General features: G+C 47.1%; 1 protein-coding gene across 8 annotated transcripts in view; it reads left to right on the top strand.

Annotated features, from left to right (window-relative positions):
• LOC122895870 (transport and Golgi organization protein 1 homolog) overlaps positions 1-19,221 on the top strand; it is a 99,776-nt gene that overhangs the window by 57,360 nt on the left and 23,195 nt on the right. For 6 of the 8 annotated variants that reach the window (XM_044233632.1, XM_044233631.1, XM_044233633.1 and 3 more), the window contains 8 exons: positions 1,936-2,037; positions 2,684-2,744; positions 2,852-2,887; positions 2,968-3,035; positions 3,159-3,253; positions 4,129-4,193; positions 6,643-6,796; positions 7,373-7,465. In XM_044233632.1, coding sequence (XP_044089567.1) covers positions 1,936-2,037; positions 2,684-2,744; positions 2,852-2,887; positions 2,968-3,035; positions 3,159-3,253; positions 4,129-4,193; positions 6,643-6,796; positions 7,373-7,465 — 674 coding nt within the window. Of the gene's footprint in view, positions 1-1,935; positions 2,038-2,683; positions 2,745-2,851; positions 2,888-2,967; positions 3,036-3,158; positions 3,254-4,128; positions 4,194-6,642; positions 6,797-7,372; positions 7,466-8,899; positions 9,049-19,221 lie in introns of those variants that run through there. The other 2 variants (XM_044233637.1, XM_044233635.1) reach the window with 2 other exon arrangements.

Consider the following 19,221-nt stretch of genomic DNA (forward strand, 5'->3'; position numbering starts at 1 on the left):
ATTCTTGTGCAGCATGAGACTTGGCTCCAGAATGTGGAGAGAAAATTGGAATTCTCTTCCTGCAGAAACCAGGAAAGTTTCTTTGTGGAACGTGGGCTGGGGCTCCAGCAATACTGGGTCCCTTCATCTGGTGTACAACTGAGATCATTCGGTGCAGCCCAGTCACTAAGAAGGTCAGGATATTTCCTGTCCCAAGTGATTTTCATTTTTTTCTTTCTTTCTTTTTTTTTTTTTTTTTTTTTTTTAGAAAAGATTGTACATTTACCTATTTGACAGTGAGAGACACAGTGAGAGAGAGAACACAAGCAGGGGGAGTGGGAGAGGGAGAAGCAGGCTTCCCGCCTAACAGGGAGTCCAATGTGAGGCTCGATTCCAGGGCTCTGGGATCATGACCTGAATCAAATACTTTTAAGCAGATACTTAATGACCAGGCCACCCTTGTGCCCCTCCACATGTTTTTCTAGGTGGAACTCTCCCGGATCCCATCCAAAGCCTGCAGTTTTACTAAGTCTCATCTTTGCTGGCTGAACCGGAACTTTGCTTGTTGCATTCCTACCTGTCCCCAAAAGGTTGCTTGTTCTTTTACTTTGTATTCACTCGCCTGTTCCAGAATTCACTGATGTGTCCTGGGGAGCTTGGCTCCCACTGCCAGGCTGGCTTTCTCCTAGGCTTCCTCCTAGTCTTCCTCCTCCTCCATCTGGTTCTCATGTTTTTCATGTGCTCTTTCAAAATTAGGTGCACTCACAAGTTTGGTCTCTTGTCCAGTGTTTCCTTTTGTTTCTCAGGAGGAGATCAGGACGTTGGAGGCCCTCATTCCTGTTGAAAAGCAAAACTGTTCCCTGTCTTCCCTGGAGACTCAGCTTTGTGTTATCTCTTCCCTCTCCAGGGGTAGGGGCCGCTCTCTCTCACAGGCACCTGGGTTCTGTTCATTGGTAAGTTCTTCTTGGGGCCGGTCTAGTGTCCTCACCACCTTTCTCTCTTCAGCACCATATCCCTGGGCCACACATTGACTGCCGCTCCAGAAGCCATTTGCTGAAGGATCGTGGAGAGGCCAGAAGCAGATGCTCATGTCCTTCTCTTTCTCGAGGTTTTGTCTCAGCTTTTAAAGTCTTTTTTCTGCGCATGATTCTTGACACGTGTCCTGTTGGAACCTTTGAATCAACACCATGAACGAGAGTCTGAGGCAGCCCAGCAAACCAACCTTGCTAACATCACCGTTTGCTGCCTTCACCATCCTTGAACTTGGTCTTGTATTCGAGAAGGTTAACACAATGGAGTTGACAGTTTTCCATCTGAAGTCTGTTCCCTGGACAAAACACCCTGAGTATGTGACAGTTCACATGGATTATTTAAGGACCTATTTTTGGCAGTACGGTTGGCCTTTTCCTACACCAGGATTTTTCAAGTGGGGGCAGGGGTTGTACATCTCAATCCTAGAGATGTGTGGGAGTGAGTTTCCATGCCAGTGACGCCCTATTCTGGAAGGTTCCTTTTGGGCTGACTGTGTTGCCCAACCTTGGTCTGAGGATCAGGGCTCCCCATGGAGGTGTGAGACTAATGATGGGCCACTGCTTCATCCTAATGGGTGTGGCTGGTCAGGCTTGGCTTTTCACTTTGAATTGAAATGAGCCTTCACCGTCTCAACCCAAAGACCAACCCTGAGAGGGCACAGAGTGCAATGTTATTTGGTGACATGGTGAATGAATTGAAGTAGGGAAGTATGAAGACAGTCCCGATTGGAGGGAACTTGGCAGCAGCCAGAGTTTGATTGTTCTTGAACCCTAAATGGGGCCTTCATTCATCTCCTGTTGTGTTTTCAGTCTGTGATTTTAGTGGGGACGTTCCATCCTAGGCCATCAAGTGTGCTTGGGAGGATCAATGGCCGAAATTCAGGACCTTGTCTCCTGGACAATGTACATACCTTTCCCATCTTAGGAAGTTAGAAGAGACCATTAATGAACTGAATGCAACCAGGAATGAGCTGTCAGCTGCCAAAGAAAAGCTGAAGGTGACCGAAGATGAAATGGAGAAGTATAGGTAAGTCCAGACACTACCTACTACTGGCTCCTGAAATCCCTGTTCCCTTTGGATTTTCATCTTTGTACATTATTAGGACTCAGGTGATATACACAAAAATTCAGAGGATATATCCAGAGAGAATTAACAGCCACAGAAAGATAAGGAACAAAACAATTACATTACTAAACATGTCCTGATCCCCAGCGCTGGCGTGACTCTTTGGAAACTGGCTCCACACCAGTGTCCTTGGTGTCAGTTGTCCTAATCTTGAGGAGAGCAGTTTGCCTAGGATGAATCTTACGTATAAACGTTGTAGTGCCATCTGATGGTGATGGTCTTTGCAACCCTGGGAACCATGGTGAGGATAGAAGTTCAAGGAGAATAGAGCTTCGTGACAAAAGACACTTGTCATGTGATAACTGAGGGAAGGATAGAAAATGGGTAAGGAAATTATTCAATTCTGAACCTGCAGGTGAAGCAAAACAATTAAGAAAGGCTGTAACAATAGCTTTGATCCTACTGTCCAGTTATAATCAGGTGAAAGTGGTCCTGTTTTGGGATACGTTGTATGAGGGGATTGATAGAGGAGGTTGGTCACTTGGGCAGATGATGGAAAATCACACCCCATGTTGGGTTTTGTCTGATGAAAACACTTGTCCCTCAGACAACAAGTGGAAGACATGCAGCACCAGCTGCCAGAGGCGGAGTTGACCTTCCAAAGCCAGGTAACCTGAGTTGTGCCCAACACACTGACCCCTTGGCGCCCCCTGCAGGTGACGGTAGTGGCCTTTAGAGCCCTGAACATGGGCTCTTGGTGTGCTGGATTTTTCAGATCGCAGTCCAGGAGAGGAATGCTGTGGCTAACTGGGTAAGTGTTTTCCTTTTCCTCGTCTTCTCTTGGGGCACAGTCTGGCACACCCTATGATGGGTGTGTTTTTTCTCCCACAGATGAGGGCTCGGGATTGGGAGAGGAGGATAGTGCAGCAGAGCAGGGAGAACGCCTACCTGAAACACAGGTGAGAGAGTTTGCCGTGCGTTTTTACGGTGTTTGGGGGGGTGACGGCTATTCTGTTTAGTGCCTAGGAGAGGACGTGGTGTTTTAATTCTTTAAAAATGTCCATTCTTTTTCTGTGTTCAAGACTGCGCATGATAGATGGGGAGATGCTGCCTGTGGGACCCACGCGTCGCGGACCGATGCCGGGAAGGCCTGAGTTCCAGAAGCCTCTGTGGCAAGGTAGAGAGCACGATGTGAAATGCAGCAGCCTGATTTCTGCTGTGAAACCACACGGTGCCTTTCCCATTCCTGGACACTTGCCCTTGTGACAGGTGGAGCTCACGTCCCTCCACACCTTCCCCCCGGCCACCCCCTACTGAAGAGCTGCGCCCGAGAAGGTGGGAGCCGAGCTCCCTTCCCACCTTGACTCAGGAGTCAAACCTTGGGGGGAGAAAAGACTATTTGTCAAAAAGGGCATTTATTTGCCTGTTATGGAAGGTCCTATATTTTTGTTTTATTGGTAATCTATGGGACCATATTCATCAATGAGGTATTTTATTCCTCTCATGCTGTCGGTGTCATGCCATAGCTTTATTGCTCCATCTGCCTGTGTTTTCTTGTTCGTGACTATAAACCATCCGAGTCTGTTTCTTCTCTGAAATGTTTACTTGTTGGTCAGTGACGCATGCTAGTCTCATCCGCAGGCTGGACAAACGAACCGTCCTTTGTGGCCTGAGAAGAGAACGTGGGCCGTTCATGTTGGGGGTTTGTGGCTGTCACCCACCCAAGGCTATTCTCACTTAGATGTTTAATCTATGAAGAAAAAGTGATTTGCCTGATGTGTGTTGAGCACCCCAATTTTAGTGTTGATTTCCAGCCAGTTGTACCCTGACCTGTCCAAACGGGATGCATTACTTATGGAAACACTGGGACGGGGGTCCTGGAGCGTCTCCCGCAAGAGTCAGGGGACTGGTGTCTCTCCTAGCAAAGGAGTCACTTGAGTCACGTGGGAAACCCTCTGATAAGGGACGCGAGTGTGGGAAAGAGTGCAAGATGGGAGAGGAAGGCATGGAGGGCATGCAAACCACAATAAACCTGTCCTTTGTCTGATCCAGCACCTAGACCGGTTCCCGGGATGAACAGCCGCACCGGCCCTCAAAAGGGCCCCGAGATGCCTACGGTAAGTGGTGTGGGCGTTTTGAGTTGTGTCCGTTTCTGAAATGTTTTGCAGTGTGGACAGCACCCTGTCCTGGCCTTGTGGTGTTGCATGTGATCTGCGATCATCCCTTTCAGAGTGCACGCCGCTCACCCAGGAGCCTCCGGGCTGCTCTGTTAGATATCCTCCATTTCGCGCTTCCTCCCAAAGCTACAGATGCTTAGAGACATGTGGTGGTAGGATGCTCACCTCGTGTGTGTGTGTGTGTGCGTGTGTGTGCCCGCGCGCGCATCTGTGTACATAACTCGAGGAGGATGACGTCTCACTCCACAGTGAATTCAGGTAGTCCGGCTGGGTTTGTGGTTTTCCTTCCTGCTGGAGCAGGAGCATTTTTTGTTTTTGGGTCCCAGACTAACCTGGGAGGAGGTCTGCAGAGGTGCTCACAGAGGGAAAAATGGGAAAAGTCAGGACGTCCTCCTACTTGTGGCACGTGCTTTGGGCAGCCTGAGTGTTGGTGGAGAAGGTGAGTTGTGAGACCTCCTCTGCTTTCCAATTGTGCGCGCAAAGACGTGAGCTGGAATCCCTCCAGTTGGCCCCTTGGTGAGATGATGGTGCCCGCCGCCAGGTGCAGGTGTGTCATAGAAAACGCCCCCTGGTGCATCAGCCCTGAAGAGGGAATCCCGGTGACCCCCCTCAGGGCCCACCCCTCACACGGGTTTCAGTTGTGCTCCCGTGAGCGGGTTCAGTTGGGATCTGGTGGCTGTGCCAGCTCATAGTGTCTCTCCCGACCCATCCTGGGAGCGTCACATGTGCTCTCCAGACACACCGGTTTGCATTTGGGGTTGGTGAATCGGCCCGTCCGTCGTTCTCAGCACCAAGGACTACGCATTTGCTCTGCGCCTGAGCTAAGGAGCATGTTCTCAATGTACAGAAGGAGATGCTGTGCTTGCCATGATGGGGAAGTGTGGTCCTGGACGTCGATCCCGGCCTGTCCGGAATGGAGTTTTTTCCTTTGTGGATTATCCTTGGCGGCAGACTCCTTGTCTGTGTCGAGGTGCAGACCTATATTCACATGTGGTGACGGTAGATTTCCCCACGGCCTCTGTTCACCCCAGGCTGTAGGTGAGATGCAGGGGACGGGTAGCCGTTCTGGCACGGGTGCTACCGTCTTGCAACTTAGTGTTGGGGACCATGCGTGTGCGTGTGTGTGCACCCCTGCCTGCCCACAGTGCACCCCGGGGAAGTAACTGGGGGAGGTGGACCGCTCCCTCCCCAGTGAAGTCCTCTGGCTGGCCTGACTCCTTTTAGGTTACGTTCAGTGCAACTGTGTTGTGCTCATGCCGGGGCTCGATGGGTCCGGAAATCCTCACAAATGGAGCCTGGGGAAAACTCTCTCTGAATTTAATACTGTCTCCTTTGCAGTCTAGAACATTCTCAGGGTAAGTTTCACGAGTTATCCCTGTTTTACCTCTGCTGGAAAACCTGCTGTGCAGAATCCACCTACTCACACCCTTTCTACAAGTATTTTGAAGTATCAAAGCTCTCAGGCGCACTGTCGGAATCGCAACCCGCGCACACGTTCTAATGGGGGACGTCAGTGATGACCTGCATTGACCACTGCCTCCCAGCCCTTGAGCTGGGCTTCCTGGAGCAGGTTCTTTGGTCCTTACTTTCCTAAGAGCTTGTTTCTGTTCTCATCATACGTGTGGAGTTTTCCATCGGGAAGCATATACATTTCTGTGAATTCTCTTATTTGGTCTTCCCATCTTCATTTCCCATTGGACAAAATGACTCTGGAACTCAGTTGGTTGAAATTTCCAAATGACTGTGTATTAAGACAGACACAGCTGCTGAGTGTAAAGAAGGCTTATTGGTATCATGTTCCTCGGAAGACGCTTTTCCAGGGTTCTGTCAGACCACAAGCCCCTAATTCCTCAAGGGTCTTTGTCCATGGCCAGAAACTGTAGAGAGTAGAGAACCCTTTGTCAGGAGGCGAGGCAGCGTGGGGAGAGTTGGGGACTCTCAAGCGAACGATTCCCCTCGAGTGGCTCAGAAACTTTGTGGAGAAAGGGCGTTCAGTGTCGTCCCATTCCTTCTCTTCTGACCTAACCAGAATCTTCTCCGGGGACCGAGGAGGAAAGACGAAGTGTTGTCCTGGATGCCGATGCCCCCGTGTCTGGAATGTGCTGTCGTACTAGTTTGCAGTGACCCTTTTTCATCTTTAAGACATGAGATCTTGCTGGTGAACGTGGGCAGACCTGGGCAGTGATGTTTGGTGACAGCCTATTCCTGTGACAGCCACTGCCCTCTCCCCTGTCTTTGTACTGGCACCAGCTGGGAGGGGCAGGTCAGATTTGCAGCAGATGCCGCTCTCCGGAAGAAGTCGCATGCTGAGAGCTCTTTGCTTTGGTTTCTTCTCTTGGTGTTGCAACTTTTGTCTGTTTTACTAAAATATTTTCTTGTCTTTCTGCAGGTCGGTACAGGTGTGGGAGTGTTTCCTCATTGCCCAGGTCCCCTCTGTATGCCCTACCACAGGGGGCAGAATATACCAGGCTTTCCTCCTCCTCCTCCAGCTCCACACTGGGGGACCTGGGGGCCTCGGCCCCATCGCGTTCCTCCACCACACGGTGAGATGATCTGAATTGATGTGTTCCATAAAGCACATTCACAGTTTAGCCACTTCCGTCGGTGAGAGGATGCAGAGGTGGTACCACAGGGCTTTGCAAAGCAAAGCTAAGCCCGAGTGAGGACATGGTCACATTCCTCCGCTTTGTGTGGACGTCCATCTCATGGACTGTCTGGGCCACCGCCCAAAACTGGGCAGCAGGTGTCTGCCATGGGCAAGAAAGGTGACATCTCGCAGAGGACAGACACAGAAGCATTGCCCAGCTGCACTGTGCAGACACGAGGTTTTGGGCTCTGGGCTGGATGAAGCACAACCTTCACATCACCCTCATGTGTGGAGGCCCCATTTGTCCAGCGTTATAGATTAGTTCTGGAAACATCTGTTCCCAGGCAGAGTGGTCGTACGCGTGAGGGTGAGGGACTGTTCCCTCCTTCATCCACAGGGGTCAGGGGAGTCCTGTGAGAAACAGGAAGGACCTTCCAGAGGGAGAGCATGGAATAGTCTGGGGCAGGGGGAGAGTGTTGGCTTGAATCTTACGTGGTCATCGCCAGTCTGAATCCACCTCCATCTCTACTAGGGCTTCCTTTCCACTCCGAAGCCTGTGGAGCTCAAGGGGACAATAGCAGCCCTGTGCCCAAGAAGGTCCCAGAGGAGAACCATGTAAGTACAGGTGTGTTTTCAGTTGTACCCATTTCTGGAGTCCTGTTCTTCTCTGGGCCTCGCAGTGTCCTGAGCTGTGTGTGTTGGGTATAACCTGGGGTCCGTGGGTGGTGTCCTTTCCCGTTCAAAGTGGCAAGTCTTCGTGCGGAGCTTACAGGCATCTCTGTTTCCGGATCATCACCTTGCCGTTGTGTCGGTGGAGGAAAGGCAGAGTTTGTGCTCAGGGCTTGACATTCCAGGGGAAACCGGGCTAGGGGCCCTTTGAAGATTCTGAAGTTCCTCAGGACACACATGCGTGTGCCTGGCTCTTTGCACACACTGAGCAGCGGGCAGGTGCCATTGTTGGGAAGGAAGTGTCTCTGTTGCACAATGGCTGACGTCTGTCTCTTACCGTCGTGCATGTCCAGCATCCGCCTTTGTTGTTCTGGGAGGGATGAAACACCTCTCGCTTCATCTGCGGCATGTAGGGTTTGAGAAAAAGGGAAGACGGGAGCGAGACCTGGCGAAGGGTGGCTGCCCTCGCCTCATCAACCAGAGTCAGACCCTTTCTGCGGGAGTCAGGGTTGACCAGGAGCCACCCTAGCTGGAGCCCTGTCACCAGGCCTCTGTATCTATGTCACCACCCTGCCTGCAGCTGTGCACCTGCCCCAGGACTTCAGTCCCAGTGCCCTGCAGATTTGCGTGTGTTCTAGATTTCTCAGCCCAAAGTCCAACTCTCAGTGGGGCCTTCTCAGGACCTCAGCTTTTTTTTCTAATCTGTGAAAGGGGGAGCATACTGGATTCTGAGGTCACTTGAGCAATAGGAGTTGAAGTCCATAAAGAACCTGCAGGGGCTCATGGGCAGCTCAGTCGGTGAAGCAGCAGAATCTTGATTCCTGCTTAAGTCATGATCTCGAGGTTCTGAGATTGAGCCCCCAGCCGGCTTTGGTGCTGAGTGTGGAGCCTCTCTTGGATTCTCTCTCTCCCTCACCTTCTCCCCATTCCCTCTTTGCTCACATGTTGCCCTTTCTCCCTCTAATCCTTTCTCTAAAGAAAGTAATATGCATAATACATGGGCTCTGACCATTCACTGTTCTGTTTAAATGAAAATAGCTCCATGCAGAAGAGCGTCAAATGATGTTCACCTAAGTCCACAAAATGCACTAAGAGTGTATCACCTCAGCCCAGGTAGTGGCCATTCTCATTTCAAAGACAAGGCAAAGAGCCCCCTTTTTCTATTAAATTTCAGGTCACAGCCACAATGAAGTAAAAGAGAGGAGAACGGGTACAATCAGAGCTTTGTATGTGAGATGTGAAGACAGTTATTGTCTATTACAAATAGACTCACTTAGGCAGCCACACATGCAAGTGTTCATCCAAGACCTCAGATACACTATGGGAGGCAAAGAGCATTTGGGAACATATAAGGTCCCAGTGTACTAACCCAAATCCTTTTGCCTTCCAGGCTAATCCTTTTGTAACTTGAAGACCATCTTGACCTTCAACAACCAGGCTCCAATGAGTTTCTATTTAGTAAAAATATGAATGTTTTCTGCCTGGTGGTCTGAGTGCTTTCCCTGCCCATCCTCTCCCCTGTGCTTCGTCTCTCGTGGTATCCCCCCAATAAACCGCTCACGGTTCTGTGTCTGTGTCAGCGTCTGCCTTCAGGAGGACCTACAGTCCTTCTCCTTTGAGGGCACAGAGTGACGCCTTCATGCACAGATAACACCCTGGCAGCAGTGGTGGTGACAGAGGATAGAGCAAGACTACGCTCCGTGGTACCTCTTCTGCAAGGGACCCCAAGAATCCTTCCGGGGAGGGGGCCCAGTTTGAATTTAGATCCACTGGTGTTTGTATTAACTCTGGTGACAGATCCCCTTGAGCACATGGCACCTGCTAGCTTGGGAGGGGGTAGTGATGAGCAAGACAGCTGCCTGTCCCCAGGCAGTGGTCTGCTGTGACAGTGAGCAGAGAACGAGGTGTCTGGAGAGGCCCTGAGAGCCTGGTGAGGAGGCCCAGCATTAATCCGGGTTTTGTGCAGTGGTTTCACCTTCTCAGCTGCCCCCCAACCACAGGGGTGTTTAAGGAAAGCTGATGGTGGCTGTGTTCTTGGGGAGACCCATCATGCCCCACAATGCTCCCACAGTTTCCCTGTTGAGGGATGGGCAGGGCAGAGGTCACTGACAGGAGACCCATCCCTTCCTCAGCAGCAGGAGGAGTTGGGAGTATGCTTCTGTCCCCTATTAGGCCCTTTTTGCCAACCCCTTCTGCAGCAGAGCTGCTGGATTCTGCAAAGCCCTCCTTCCCAGGTCATGGATGCAACCATCCTCCGGCAGCTTTGGGGTCATGGCAGGGCCACCGAAGGATCAAGTTCAGTCTGTTCACATGCTGGTAACGGCACTATGGCAGTCAGGGTCAGCCTGAGCAGGCTTTATAAATGGGATTGTCACGTCCTGTGACAGGGCCTAGGCCAAAGGAGGGCAGGACAGAGGGGTTGACAGGAGAGGTGGTTCCCTGTGGTGTTCCCAGACAGAGCTGCACAGAGCAGGAGGCTCGAGGGTCTGGGGAGTGATCAAGAGACTGTCAGGAGAGTGCCTGGGTGACTCAGTGGGGTTAAGCCTCTGCTTTCAGCTCAGGTCATGGTCCCAGGGTCCTGGGATCGAGCCCCGCATCAGACTCTGTGCTTGGCAGGGAGCCTGCTTCCTCCTCTCTCTGCCTGCCTCTCTGCCTACTTGTGCTCTCTGTCTGTCAAATAAGTAAATAAAAAATATATATTTTTTAAAAGGAGACTGTCAGGGTGAGAGACTGAGTGAATGGTAGGGGGAATTGGGCAAGTGCTAGCAAGGGAGAAGAAGTAAGGAGATAGGGTAGACAGAAGCAGAGACAAAGAAGCGTTTTAAGGATGAACAGCGGTTGGTGGTCTAGTTGTGTGGAGGTGGAGAATGGACCGGGGTGGGGGAGGTGTAGGTAGGTGCTCTGACCATTAGGGCCAGAGAAGGCGGGAATCCCGGGCATCAGATTTCCCTGATCCCACAGCTCCGACCTCTCAGGGGCTGAGCTCTGAAGAGGCCTTTTCACTTGGGAAGATGGGCGCACCTCTTTTTGCATGGAGTTGTGGGGCCGAGCCTCAGGGTCTGTCAGGGGAGAGACAGCACCCTCTTTCCTCCTACTGAAATGCCATTAATTGGAGCATTGCAGGTATTCCCAGGGTGGCCAGCAGAGGGAGCCCGCGCACCTCCAACAGGAAGGGGGCGGTTTCTCTGTGTGCACAGACAAGGCAGCAGAGGTTTCCCCTTTGGATTCTCTGATCCAAGGGGGTCTCAGCAGGAACGGCTTCTGTAGCCACCTAGGGATCCAGCTCCACTCTCACTGCCCCGAGATAAAGAGTCAGAGCTGTATTTCCAGCCAGTTCCCCTGATGCCCTGGGGAGACCATGGGGTTTTGCAGCAACTTGTTGCCTCCTGAGGTGTGACAGAGAAACTACCTTGTTGGCTGAGCACTGAGGAGGGGGCTCTGGGAGCTTCCCCAGGACGTGCTGGTAGGTGAGAAATCCAGGCGCTTACATATTGGGGCTCTTCCCACGGTTTGGTCCTCATTTTCCCTGATGGCATTTGAACAAGCCCTATTTTACTCAGGGGTCCCTGGATTGAGAGGTCAGGGGACCCCACATCAGAAATGCTGTGGTTGCCTTGTTACCGATCCCGACTTGTTTCTGGGAAGATGTCCTGACTCAGCTTCAGAGGAACTGGAGCTACATTGGGTTGGGACAGGAATGCAGGAACTGCTGACTTTTAGGACCTTCTAGAAGGAGGAGCTGGGGTTCCCCTCTCTGAGTTCTGCTAGAACCAGTGCCCCAGGTAAAAGCACAGACTTTCCTCCACTGGAACATGCTTTTATTACTTTTCAGTGTTTATTTTTTCCGACATTGGTACAGTAGTTGGAAACCAGAGAAAACTTGACAGGTACCTGATACCATAAACCTTTTATTCTTTTTGAGTTAAATTTACAAGGAAAACAGGAATTGTTTTATTTATCCTTTCCAGTCTTTACTGGAAGAAAACTCATCCACAATATCTTCAAAACATACCTTTTACCTCATCTCCTTTTCTGTTTTTTTTTTTTAAACGATTTTATGCAAGTACAATGGTGAGGAGGGAGAGGCAGAGGGACAAGGTGACTGAACACTGAGTGGGGACCCCAACGTGGGACTCGATCCCAGGATCCTGAGATCAAGACCTGATCCACCCAGGTGCCCCTTATCTCCTTCTTTTCTTTTTCTTTTTTAATTTTTTAAAAAAAATTTTATAAACATATATTTTCATCCCCAGGGGTACAGGTCTGTGAATCGCCAGGTTTACACACTTCACAGCACTCACCATAGCACATACCCTCCCCAATGTCCATAACCCCACCTCCCTTCTCCCAACACCCATCCCCCCAGCAACCTTCAGTTTGTTTTGTGAGATTAAGAGTCACTTATGGTTTGTCTCCCTCCCAATCCCATCTTGTTTCATTCATTCTTTTCCTACCCCCTTAAGCCCCCACGTTGCATCTCCACTTCCTCATATCAGGGAGATCATATGATAGTTGTCTTTCTCCGCTTGACTTATTTCGCTAAGCATGATACCCTCTAGTTCCATCCACGTCGTCGCAAATGGCAAGATTTCGTTTCTTTTGATGGCTGCATAGTATTCCATTGTATATATACCACATCTTCTTTATCCATTCATCTGTTGATGGATATCTAGGTTCTTTCCATAGTTTGGCTATTGTAGATATTGCTTCTGTAAACATTGGGGTGCACGTGCCCCTTCGGATCACTGCGTTTGTATCTTTAAGGTAAATACCCAGTAGTGCAATTGCTGGGTCATAGGGTAGTTCTACTTTCAACATTTTGAGGAACCTCCATGCTGTTTTCCAGAGTGGTTGCACCACCTTGCATTCCCACCAACAGTGTAGGAGGGTTTCCCTTTCTCCGCATCCTCGCCAGCATCTGTCATTTCCTGACTTGTTAATTTTAGCCATTCTGACTGGTGTCAGGTGATATTTCATTGTGGTTTTGATTTGTATTTCCCTGATGCCGAGTGATCTTGATCTTTTGATCTTGATCAAATCCCAATAGTTCCTTTTTGCCCTTGCTTCCCTTGCCTTTGGCAGTGTTCCTAAGAAGAAGATGTTGCAGCTGAGGTCGAAGAGGTTGCTGCCTATGTTCTCCTCAAGGATTTTGATGGAGTCCTTTCTCACATTGGGGTCTTTCATCCATTTTGAGTCTATTTTCATGTGTGGTATAAGGAAATGGTCCAATTTCATTTTTCTGCATGTGGCTGTCCAATTTTCCTGACACCGTTTATTGAAGAGGCTGTCTTTTTTCCATTGGACATTCTTTCCTGCTTTGTCGAAGATTAGTTGACCGTAGAGTTGAGGGTCTGTTTCTGGGCTTTCTATTCTGTTCCATCGGTCTATGTATCTGTACATACATGCTGTAAGTACCATGGTGTCTTGGTGATGACAGCTTTGTAATAGAGCTTGAAGTCGGGAATTGTGATGCCACCAACTTTGGCTTTCTTTTTCAATATTCCTTTGGATATTCGAGACCTTTTCTGGTTCCATATAAATTTTAGGATTATTTGTTCCATTTTTTTGAAAAAAAAATGGATGGTATTTTGATAGGAATTGCATTAAATATGTAGATTGCTTTCGGTAGCATAGATATTTTCCCAATATTTATTCCTCCAATCCAGGAGCATGGAACATTTTTCCATTTCTTTGTGTCTTCCTCAATTTCTTTCATGAGTACTTTGTAGTTTTCTGAGTATAGATTCTTAGCCTCTTTGTTAGGTTTATTCCTAGGTATCTTTTTTTTTTTTTTAAAGATTTTATTTATTTATTTGAGAGAGAGAGAGACAGTGAGAGAGAGCACGAGCGAGGAGAAGGTCAGAGAGCGAAGCTGACTCCCCATGGAGCTGGGAGCCCGATGCGGGACTCGATCCCGGGACTCCAGGATCACGCCCTGAGCCGAAGGCAGTCGTCCAACCAACTGAGCCACCCAGGCGTCCCTCCTAGGTATCTTATAGTTTAGGGTGCAATGGTAAGTGGGATTGACTCCTTAATTTCTCTTTCTTCTGTCTTGTTGTTGGTGTAGAGAAATGCAACTGATTTCTGTGCATTGATTTTACATCCTGACACTTTACTGAATTCCTTTACAAGTTCTAGCAGTTTTGGAGTGGAGTTTTTTGGGTTTTCCACATACAGTATCAGATCATCTGCAAAGAGTGATAGTTTGATTTCCTCTTTGCTGTTTTGGGTGCCCTTAATTTCCTTTCATTGTCTGATTGCTGAGGCTAGGCCTTCTAACACTATGTTGAATAGCAGTGGTGATAATGGACATCCCTGCCATGCTCCTAACCTTAGCGGAAAAGCTTTCAGTTTTTCTCCATTGAGAATGATATTTGCGGTGGGTTTTTCATAGATGGCTTTGAGAATATTGAGGTATGTGCCCTCTATCCCTACACTTTGAAGAGTTTTTTTTTTTTAAAGATTTTATTTATTTATTTGACAGAGAGAAATCACAAGTAGATGGAGAGGCAGGTAGAGAGAGAGAGAGGGAAGCAGGCTCCCTGCCGAGCAGAGAGCCCGATGTGGGACTCGATCCCAGGACCCTGAGATCATGACCTGAGCCGAAGGCAGCGGCTTAACCCATTGAGCCACCCAGGCGCCCACACTTTGAAGAGTTTTGATCAGGAAGGGATGCTGTACTTTGTCAAATGTTTTTTCAGCATCTATTGAGAGTATTATATGGTTCTGGTTCTTTCATTTATTAATGTGTTGTATCACATTGATTGATTTGCGGATGTTGAACCAACCTTGCAGCCCTGGAATAAATCCCAGTTGGTCACGGTGAATAATCCTTTTAATGTACTGGTGGATCCTATTGGCTATATTTTGGTGAGAATTTTCCCATCTGTGTTCATCAAGGATATTGGTGTGTAGTTCTCTTTTTTTGATGGGATCCTTGTTTGGTTTTGGGATCAAGGTGATGCTGGCCTCATAAAATCAGTTTGGAAGTTTTCCTTCCATTTCTGTTTTTTGGAAGATTTTCAGGAGAATAAGAATTAGTTCTTCTTTAAACGTTTGGTAGAATTCCCCCGGGAAGCCGTCTGGCCCTGGGCTTTTGTTTGTTTGGAGATTTGTGATGACTGTTTCAATCTCCCTACTGGTTATGAGTCTGTTCAGGCTTTCTATTTCTTCCTGGTTCAGTTGTGGTTGTTTATATGTCTCTAGGAATGCATCCATTTCTTCCAGATTGTCAAATTTGTTGGCATAGAGTTGCTCAGAGTATGTTCTTATAATTGTATTTCTTTGGTGTTAGTTGTGATCTCTCCTTTTTCATTCATGATTTTATTAATTGGGTCCTTTCTCTTTTCTTTTTGATAAGTCTGGCCAGGGGTTTATCAATCTTACTAATTCTTTCAAAGAACCAGCTCCTAGTTTCATTGATTTGTTCCATTGATTTTTTGGTTTCTATTTCATTGATTTCTGCTCTGATCTTTATGATTTCTCTTCTCCTGCTGGGTTTAGGCTTTCTTTCTTGCTCTTTCTCCAGCTGCTTTAGGTGTAGAGTTAGGTTGTGTACCTGAGACCTTTCTTGTTTCTTGAGAAAGGCTTGTACCACTGTATATTTTCCTCTCAGGTCTGCCTTTGTTGTCCCAGGATTTTGAACGGTTGTGTTTTCTTTTTTTTTTTTTTCCCCCAATTTATTTATTTTCAGAAAAACAGTATTATTATTTTTTCACCACACCCAGTGCTCCATGCAAGCTGTGCCCTCTATAATACCCACCACCTGGTACCCCAACCTCCCACCCCCCTGCCACTTCAAACCCCTCAGACTGTTTTTCAGAGTCCATAGTCTCTCATGGTTCACTACCCCTTCCAATTTACCCAAATTCCCTACTACTCTCTAACGCCCCTTGTCCTCCATGCTATTGGTTATGCTCCACAAATGAGTGAAACCATATGATAATTGACTCTCTCTGCTTGACTGATTTCACTCAGCATAACGGTTGTGTTTTCATTATTACTTGTTTCCATGAATTTTTTCAATTCTTCTTTAATTTCCTGGTTGACCCATTCATTCTGTAGAAGGATGCTGTTTAGTCTCCACGTATTTGGGTTCTTTCCAAATGTCCTCTTGTGATTGAGTTCTAGCTTCAGAGTATTGTGGTCTGAAAATATGCAGGGCATGATCCCAATCTTTTGATACAGGTTGAGACCTGATTTAGGACCCAGGATGTGATCTCTTCTGGAGAATGTTCCATGTGCCCTAGAGAAGAATGTGTATTCTGTTGCTTTGGGATGAAATGTTCTGAATATATCTGTGATGTCCATCTGGTCCAGTGTGTCATTTAAGGCCCTTATTTCCTTGTTGATCTTTTGCTTGGATGATCTGTCCATTTCAGTGAGGGGAGTGTTAAAGTAAATATTCTTTCATTAAAAAAATTTTTTTCACTTGCTACAAAGCACAATCAAATAAATTATGAGTTTGAAGACTTCTTGAACTTTGTTTGGAAAAAAAACATTCATGATGAAATATATCACATCTTCATGGTGACAGATTCCGTTTCTGTTCTGTGATATCAGTGAGCCAGAGATGGCCCCTGTGTACTGGCAGCTGCAACCCATGAGTTAAAGACCTCTTTCTGGTGCCTAAGTCAGATTTGGTTTCTACACATCCAGTCTTTTAAGAACATAACCCTGGAGAGCAGATGTTTAAGTATTGACTGCCTGCCTGAATTCCATAGGTCGTGAAACTGACCAACATTTTTTTTATCATAAATAAAGTCAGTGAGTCAATTAAGCAATCCAGATGATCTCTTCAGCTCTTAAAGACCCTGAACAGCTGTTAGATTTCTAAATCCATGGTGCAGCATCCACCGCCCCCCCCCCCAAGTCAGGCTGCAGAAAGGCATTACTTAGGCACATGTGTATCCTGTTCAATGTCCCCAGTCTTGAAAGGATTAATACTGTGATGAGTCCCCCCTCTTGCAAACCTGTCAGTACCCCAGGAAAGGGATTTCATGTTAATGCCACCTCATGGTCATATCTTTTTCCTTCAGCCTGAAACTCATTGAACTCACTCTGCATTCTTCCAGTCTTGGAATGTCTTTCTAAATTTGAAGTATTTGATTGTCCTATTACTGCTGAAGAGGATGAAGGGGAAGAAGGGAAAAACGAGGTATCCTGAGAACAAGTGAGCCAGCCACAATGAATCCCTTGGCCACATGTAATTTTTGGAACAGGTTCAGCTCTGGTGTGAAATATCTTATCCTCTATTTTTCATTTTTTGAGGAACATCTACACTGTTTTCCACAGTGGCTGCACCAACTTGCATTCCCACAAACAGTGTGAGAGGGTTCTCCTTTCTCCCAACTTCTCCACCACTGGTTGTTTCTTGCCTTGTCAATTTTTGCCATTCTACCTGGTGGAAAGTGGTATCTCAATGTGGTTTTGATTTGACTCTCCCTGATGGCTAATGATGATGAACATTTTTCCACGTGTCTGTTGGTGATTTGTCTGTCTCCTTTGCAGAGGTGTCTGGTCACATCTTCTGCCCATTCTTTGACTCGATTATTTGTTTTTTGGGTGTTGAGCTTGAGAAGTTCTTTGTAGACCTCGGACACCAGCCCTTTGTCTGTAGTGTCATTTGCAAATAGCTTCTCCCATTCTGTGGGTTGCCCTTTGTTTTGTTGATGGTTTCCTTTGCTGTGCAGAAGCTTTTGATCCTGAGGTAGTCCCAAAAGTTCCTTTTCACTTTTGTTTCCCTTGCCTTTGGATTGTGTCTAGCAAGGAGTTGCTGTGGCTGAGGTCAAAGATGTTGCTGCCTCTCTTCTCCTCTATGATTTAGATGGATTCCTGCCTCAGTCTGAGGTCTTTTATCCAGACATTTCATGACAGACAACAAAGTGATGGTGGGCAGCATGGGAGAAATAGATGATGGGGATGAAGGAGCTGCTTGTCCTGATGAGCCCTGGACAATGCATGGAAGTGTTGAATCCCCTGTTGTATTCCAGAAACTACTGTATGTGAACTCTAGTGGAATTAAAGAATTGTAAGAAAGGAAAGTAGTTGGCAAACTGTATGTATGTATGGAAATGTTCAGTCCTGTCTTTCCTATTTGGTTTTGTTGGTAAGTCTGAACCTATTATACACTGAAAAGTTTATTAGTAATCATTGCTTTTTATTTTTTAATGCATAATGTTGCATAATTAGTCCTACCATTACTTACTAGTAATTGACACCTATTCTCTTCTATTGTTTTATTTAAATAATAGCATTGATGTATGTTTCAGAAATTGAGTAATACACAACCATATAAAAATCACAGAAAGCTATTGCAGCTGTTTTATGTTAAGGTAAAACATATATACCATTATGGAGTCTATCACAATGTAGTGTTCTTTGTTTTTTTTTTTTTTTTTAAAGATTTTATTTATTTATTTGACAGAGAGAGATCACAAGCAGGCAGAGAGGCAGGCAGAGAGAGAGGAGGAAGCAGGCTTCTTGCTGAGCAGAGAGCCCGATGTGGGCCTCGATCCCAGGACCCTGAGATCATGACCTGAGCCGAAGGCAGCAGCTTAACCCACTGAGCCACCAGGCGCCCACAATGTAGTGTTCTAATCTAGAATGTGTGTGTGTCATCACATGGCTCTCTGTGAGGTTGGTGCCTGCCATTCTAGGGGATAATTACTCATGGAGAGAAAAATCATGGTTGTAATACTAGAACGATTAATATCAACAAAGTCTATTTAGAGTTTACTGGAGGGGATCAAAGAGATTTGATATGAGGTACCGCCTTGTTGGCTCAGTTGGTGAAGCATCAGAGTCTTGATTTTGCCTCAGGTCCTGATCTCAGGTTCATGAGACTAAGCCCAAATCAGGCTCCACACTGAGCATGGAGTCTGCTGAAGATTGTCCTTCTCAGCCACCTGGGTGGCTCAGTGGGTTAAGCCTCTGCCTTCAGCTCAGGTCATGATCTCAGGGTCCTGGGATCTAGCCCCACATCATGTTCTCTGCTTGGTGGGGAGCCTGCTTCTCCTTTCTCTCTACTTGTGATCTCTCTCTCTCTCTCTCTGTGTCAAACAAATTAATAAAATCTTAAAAAAAAAGATTCTCCCTTTCTCTCTAGCCCACCCCTCCCATTCAGTCTTCTTTCTCTCAGTCCTTCTCAAAAAAAAAAAAAAAAAGTGTGTGCGTGTGTGTGTGTGTTGAATCCCCTGTTGTATTCCAGAAATCTTGATTTCAAGATACACAGTTGTTAATGTTTATAGGAAGGGAACATGATTAGATTTTTTATTTTGTCACTACTTCAATATACTGTCAATTGCTTTTCAGCTTGTAAAGCTGCATTTCTTAATACTGATTTCAAGGATAGGGAGCATCTGAAGCCTCAGATCCATGCCTTCTGAGACTCTAAGGAATGGGAATTTTTTCCTGGAGGACAAAATTGTTCACTGTTCTTGGCACAAGGTATACACTGTCGATAATCCTGCATCCCTCGGTAAAGGTTCATGTCTTTGTCTTTGGCAAGATTTGAAGAGTGTTTGGAAGAAGAGTGGCTTCCATTGAAACTTCTGGAGTGAAAGAGTGGGGTTGGAGTAGTCATGGGTCAGAAGTTCCTTGTTATGTAAGAAGTATCAGTGTTGGGACTGTAAACAATAATGAAAGTAAGGCATCCTGGCAGTCATTTGGTGTGTGATGTGCAGTACTACACTAATTTCTCAGTATTTCAGA

The sequence above is a fragment of the Neovison vison genome, chromosome 14 (assembly GCF_020171115.1).
Source record: "Neovison vison isolate M4711 chromosome 14, ASM_NN_V1, whole genome shotgun sequence".
NCBI classification, from domain to species: domain Eukaryota; kingdom Metazoa; phylum Chordata; class Mammalia; order Carnivora; family Mustelidae; genus Neogale; species Neogale vison.